General features: G+C 43.6%; 1 protein-coding gene across 1 annotated transcript in view; it reads left to right on the top strand.

Moving 5' to 3' along the window:
* Positions 1–5,113: 5,113 nt before the first annotated feature.
* Positions 5,114–6,000, top strand: part of RPS6KA2 (ribosomal protein S6 kinase A2) — a 157,432-nt gene continuing 156,545 nt past the window's right edge. Inside the window, exon 1 of the mRNA XM_070733839.1 lies at positions 5,114–5,866. Within this exon, the coding sequence (XP_070589940.1) occupies positions 5,768–5,866 (99 nt within the window). The 5' untranslated portion in view covers positions 5,114–5,767. The remainder of the gene's footprint in view (positions 5,867–6,000) is intronic.

Below are 6,000 nucleotides of genomic sequence, written 5' to 3'. Positions count from 1 at the left end.
GAACAGCTGATTGGAGGATTCCGGGAGGCGATCCACCTGCCAATCAGCTGCTTGTGCTGAATAAGGCTGCAGTAATTTGCTGAAGCTGACCTGGCTGTTTGCTATTTGCTGCAAGAAGTCAGAGTTTGCAGCAGCAAACAGTATTGGGTTCCTTACCGGTACAGGCATACTGTGCACCAGTAGTAAAAACGGTGATGCGAGTGCATTTCCGGGTAACCGGCGGATGGGCAGGCACGTCATGGCAGGTTTCTGCTTCTGCACATGCGCAGGAAGCAAAATCTGACCACGATGCATGCGCCCGCGCACCAGTCACCCAGAACTGCACATGCATTGCACCAGTAGGGGCAGTGAGTAGGAACCCACACCTGAGCAGCAATTACATCCAGAAATCACACACAAATAACTGATTCAGCAGGATTCAATAACTTCCATTTATATATAATATAACACATGAAGTAAATACTGTATACAAAATCAAAAGCAGGTTTTCCAAGCTGGCTACGAACTTAATTCGTTCCGTGACCAGGTTCTTAAGTAGAAAAGTTGGTAAGGAGAAGCAATTTTTCCCATAGGAATCAATGTAAAAGCAAATAATGCGTGCGATTGGGGAACCCACAGAGATGGTGGAGGCCCTGTTTCCTCCTAGGAGATTCCTAGAGAGGCCCCATGGAGGCTTCTCCCTGCCTTTTCCGGCCCTGTTTCTTCCCAGGAGATTCCTAGAGAGGCCCCACGGAGGCTTTTCCCTGCGTTTTCCGGTTGCAGTTTCAGAGGCTCAGGTTTGTAAGTAGAAAATGGTTCTTGAGAAGAGACAAAAAAATCTCGAACACCTGGTTCTTATCTAGAAAAGTTCGTAAGTAGAGGCCTTCTTAGGTAGAGGTACCACTGTACAAGCAAAACACAAGCAGAGGAGAGGAGGCTAAGAAGATTTGCTTCCTTTAATTTTCTTTGGTTCCTCATTTATTTAAGTCATCATTATTATTTGATTTATTTAAATTGATTAGTGGCCAAACTCCAATGAACTCTGGACTGTTATCTTTAAAAGACCAAAGAAACTTCCACTAACCAAGTAACACCAGACTGGGATCCCAAAAGAATGTAATGACAGTAGCAAATCACTTCTACCTTAATTTTCAAGAAGATTACATGGAATTTGTTTTGGTTTTTTGGCAGTCTTTCTCTCTGAATTTTTAAGTGGGCTGCAGGCATGCTTTGAATTTAAACACTACTGTTCAAAAGCACAAATGCCATATGAGAATTTTCTACTAAATTTAGTTTGCACAGTCAATCTGTTCTTTCCTTTAAAAAGGCAATGTTGGTGCTCTAGATACAGTGGTACCTCTACCTAAGAACGCCTCTACTTACGAACTTTTCTAGATAAGAATCAGGTGTTCAAGATTTGTTTGCCTCTTCTCAAGAACCATTTTCCATTTACAAACCCGACCCTCCGAAACTGTAATCGGAAAAGGCAGGGAGAAGCCTCCATGGGGCCTCTCTAGGAATCTCCTGGGAGGAAACAGGGCCAGAAAAGGTGAGGAGAAGCCTCCATGGGGCCTCTCTAGGAATCTCCAGGGAGGAAACGGTCTCCACCCTCCCTGTGGTTTCCCCAATCGCACACATTATTTGCTTTTACATTGATTCCTATGGGAAAAATTGCTTCTTCTTACTTTTTCTACTTAAGAACAAATTAAGTTCATAAGTAAAGGTACCACTGTACATACATGAAGTCCTCTTCCAGTGGCAGGGCAGCCTTTAATAACCAGCACAACTATCTTTAGCCCTAAGGAGGAAACAAGACATTAGATGGGAAACTGGAAGGATGAAAGTGAAGTCAACATGGCACGGTTCATCTGAAAAGCTAATGGCAGACATCCTGTGTTATCTGTTGAAAAGGCAAACAAAACAACCTGGCTGACTAGATTTCTTACTTTCCCATCTTACTTCATAGAGACTTTCCCTCTTTGCTTATTATTGTGGACCCCTGGGTAGAAATCCTATTAAAAACGGGCTAGAAGTATTGTAGAAGAATGGTGCTTGCTGGCATAGTACCCCACATGCTGACACACAAAAACGATTTAGGCTGAGGCAAGTTTGCATTTGACTTAAACCAGGAAAGCAACATTGGAGAAAGAGCTAATTTCCCTGGACGCCATAATGAATAGCTCTGTTTTGAGTTTGTAAAGTAAGAGGCAGAGACAGATTATGGTTTGTTGATGGTCTGTTTCCTTTTGCCACCCCTTTTGGAGTAGCATCCCCTTGAAATCCAGAAGTGGAGCACAAACGTCTAATATGTAGCATGAGCAATTATTTCCATTTCTCCTTCTCTGGCATGCTTGTTTCCATGCACAAAATCCAGCAGATGTAAGTAATAGAACCCTTCTGATGATGCTAGCAATAATGCTAGCAGTGATAAGGAAAAAATAATGGATGCTTTTGAACTGCAGGTGCAAGGCAGTGGTATTTTTTAAATTATTATTTCTGTTCCATAACTCCGGGACAGCCTTCTGCCGCACGAATCCCAGCAACCAGATAGGTCCCACAGAGTTGGCCTTCTCCGGGGTCCCGTCGACTAAACAATGTCATCTGGCGGGACCCAGGAGAAGAGCCTTCTCTGTGGCAGCCCCGACCCTCTGGAACCAGCTCCCCCCCGGAGATTAGGATTGGCCCCACCCTCCTTTCCTAAACTTCTTAAAACCCACCTCTGCCGTCAAGCATGGGGGAACTGAGATATCTTCCCCAGGGCTATATAGTTTATGTATGGTATTTTGTGTGTATGTTTTTTAAATTATGGGTTTTCAGTTTTTAAATATTAGATTTGTATTGTACATTGTTTTCTACTATTGTTGTGAGCCGCCCCAAGTCTACGGAGAGGGGCGGCATACAAATTTAATAAATAATAATAATAATAATAATAATAAAGAGACATTAATCCCTGTCTTAAGAGCTGAAACTAGCATCTCCTGACATATTTTAACTCGGCAGACAGAAAGGTCAAGAAGCCCCCTGCTAACAAGTTCTTCTCTAAGTACAGTACATATGAACATTTTCAAGAGGAAAAAAGGCTAACTGGTTAAACCTAAAACATTGCTGTCTAAGCAGAAAGTACTGAAACTTCTGAATACAGTAGGTAGGAATTATAATGGATATACTGTATACAGTATTGTGTTATATTCTATAATGGTGGGTTTTTACAAGACTATAAACCTCTGTATTTTTCTGCGTTTTTCATGATGGCTCATCCCAACTGAGCAATAAAAAGTCATCTGAGAAATTCAGTTTCAGGGTGGTGGGAAGGAAAGGCTCTGTCATATACTCAGGAATGTTCAGTGTTTAAAAGGAAATAAGCATGGATGAGAAATGTTAAAAGAATATGTTTAATTAAACCATTACTTGAGAAAAAAGAACTCGGGTCTTTATGAATTCCTCTGAAATTACTACAGCACAACAGAGATTATTTCTTCTGCAGATAAAACTAAAGAGAAATGTGCTTTTTCAAGAGGCAACTGGACTTTCTTGTTTTTGTTTGAAGATATTTCACTTCTCATGCAAGAAGTGGATGACTAGATGGTAATGAATAGAAATGTTTATATTCCTTGCGGACAGCAGGTCATTTACAATCTTTTAGAGAATTGTTGAGACCACTGACAAATCAACACTTCTTGAATGAGAAGTGAAATATCTTCAAAGAAAAAGTCCAGTTGCCTCCTGAAAAGGCACCTTTGGGATAACTATGACCTGGATGACTGAGAGTCTCCATAGACATTTCCATTAGTAGCATAGACTTCAGCAAACCTGTTCATTTGAAGGAAATAAATACCTCAGAAATAGTTATTTTGGCAACCAAGAGCCCAGGCCCATTAGTTTATTGGTCCCCTGCAGACCAAAATGTTTATGGATCTAGCCACAGAAAGATTCCATTAGCTTATTAGATAAAAACATATATACATTATTAATAACACATATGCTTTTCAGTTCAGTTTATGGAGATGTTCCCTCACATTCTTAGGTATTGGCCTTCTAAAGGAGATCTTTTTTGGCAAACATTTTTATTCCACTTTTCAGCATCATAGGATTACAAGTGGGTACTTCTTTAACTTTTTAAAAATAATTAGGGCATAAATATATGAGAACCAGATTGGTTATGAGGAGTCCTTGACTTTCAACCAATCATTTAAAGTTACAATGACATTGAAAACAATGTCTTTTGACCATTCCTTGCACTTATAATTATCACAGCATCCCCACGGCCATGTGGTTAAATTTTGGGTATTTAGCAATCGGCATGTATGTATGTATTTATTTATTTAGATTTGTATGACTCAGGATGGCTTACAACAAGAATAAAAACAATATGAAATGATTAAAATACAAGGTCACTGAAGCTGACTGTAGATCTGTAGGTCAACAGTTCAAATCTCATCACCAGCTCAAGGTTGACTCAGCCTTCCATCCTTCTGAGGTGGGTAAAATGAGGACCCGAATTGTGGGGGCAATATCCTGGCTCTGTTAAAAAGTGCTATTGCTAACATGTTGTAAGCCACCCTGAGTGTAAGGGGAAGGGTGGCATAAAAATAAAATAAAAAATTAAATTAAATGATAGATAGATAGATAGATAGATAGATAGATAGATAGATAGATAGATAGATAGATAGATAGATAGATAGATAGAAAGAAAGAAAACCAGAGAGTGTAGGAACTCAGCAGGAAGGCATCCCTGGGAACATTGGGTTCGATACCTATGTAAATTAATAATTTAATGGAGGGGTCTCCAACCTTGGCAACTTTAAAGACTTGTGGACTTCAACTCCCAGAATTCCTCACTGGCTGAGGAATTCTGGGAGTTGAAGTCCACAAGTCTTTAAAGTTGCCAAGGTTGGAGACCCCCGGTTTGACTAAAAGAAAGGTCTGAAGCAGGGGTCTCCAAACTTGGGAACTTTTAAAACTTGTGGATTTCAACTCCCAGAATTCTTCAGCCAGCATAGCATAGCTGGCTGGAGAATTCTGGGAGTTGAAGTCCACAAGTCTTAAAGTTCCCAAGTTTGAAGACCTCTGGAAGGCTCCGATCTGCATTGAAAGCCTGAAAAAGTGAGACGTCCAACTGAGCAACGGCAGTGAAGTGGGGGGGGGGGGGGGAGACTTGGGAAGCAGCATCGGCTGGTAGCGGCCTGCCTGCCCGCCTTCCTGCCTGGTGGATATCCCGGGAGGATCTCCTTTGTGCGAGAGCTCATCTCTTCCCAGGCCAGGATAATTATAGCTCTCTCTCTCTCTCCGCGCTGCAGTTCCCCAACAACCCACGTTGGGGACGGAGCCGGGATCGCGCGATCCGAGAAGCCAGGAAGACTGACCGGCTGCTCCTCTAATCTTTCCCTAGTCTCTCTGCGGGGCTCAAAGCGATCGGAACAGAAGGTCCCTTGGACAACCGGGCAGAAAAAGCCGCTTCCCATTGGCCCGTTGAAGAGGATCCGGGGGGGGGGGCGGGTGAGAAGAAGGCGGAGAGGGGAAGAGAGTTGGGGCTTCGCATGCGGCGGATTGAAACGTAAACACGGGCGCCGGGGGGAGAAAAAGCCGCTCCGGCCAGTAAGTTGATCGCCCCACGCTTCCCTCCCTCGCCCGGCCGAGGCTTGGCTCTCGCCGGGGCTCCTCTCGCCCCAGGGGGGGACCGGATGACTTCGCCAAAGCACCGCGGCCAGCTCAGGGAGAAGGAGACGCGCCTTCTTCCTTCCCTCCCTCGGATGGCTTTGGCGCTCGGGCCGGACGGCTCGCCCTAGCGATGGACGCGAACATGAAGAAGTTCACCGTGCGCAGGTTCTTCTCGGTCTATCTCCGCAAGAAATCGCGCTCCAAGAGCTCCAGCCTGGGGCGCTTTGAGGTAAATTCGGCCGCGGCGGAGGATGTGACTTTGCCGATGGGGGGGTCTGACAAATCTTCGATGGGGCTTTGCAAGTTCTAGCTACCTTCTTGCCTCTTCTTTTTTAAAAAAAAGAGGAAAAAACACGTATTAGC

The sequence above is a fragment of the Erythrolamprus reginae genome, chromosome 1 (genome assembly GCF_031021105.1).
Source record: "Erythrolamprus reginae isolate rEryReg1 chromosome 1, rEryReg1.hap1, whole genome shotgun sequence".
Taxonomy (NCBI): Eukaryota; Metazoa; Chordata; class Lepidosauria; order Squamata; family Dipsadidae; genus Erythrolamprus; species Erythrolamprus reginae.
This window is presented reverse-complemented; position numbering and strand designations above follow the sequence as displayed.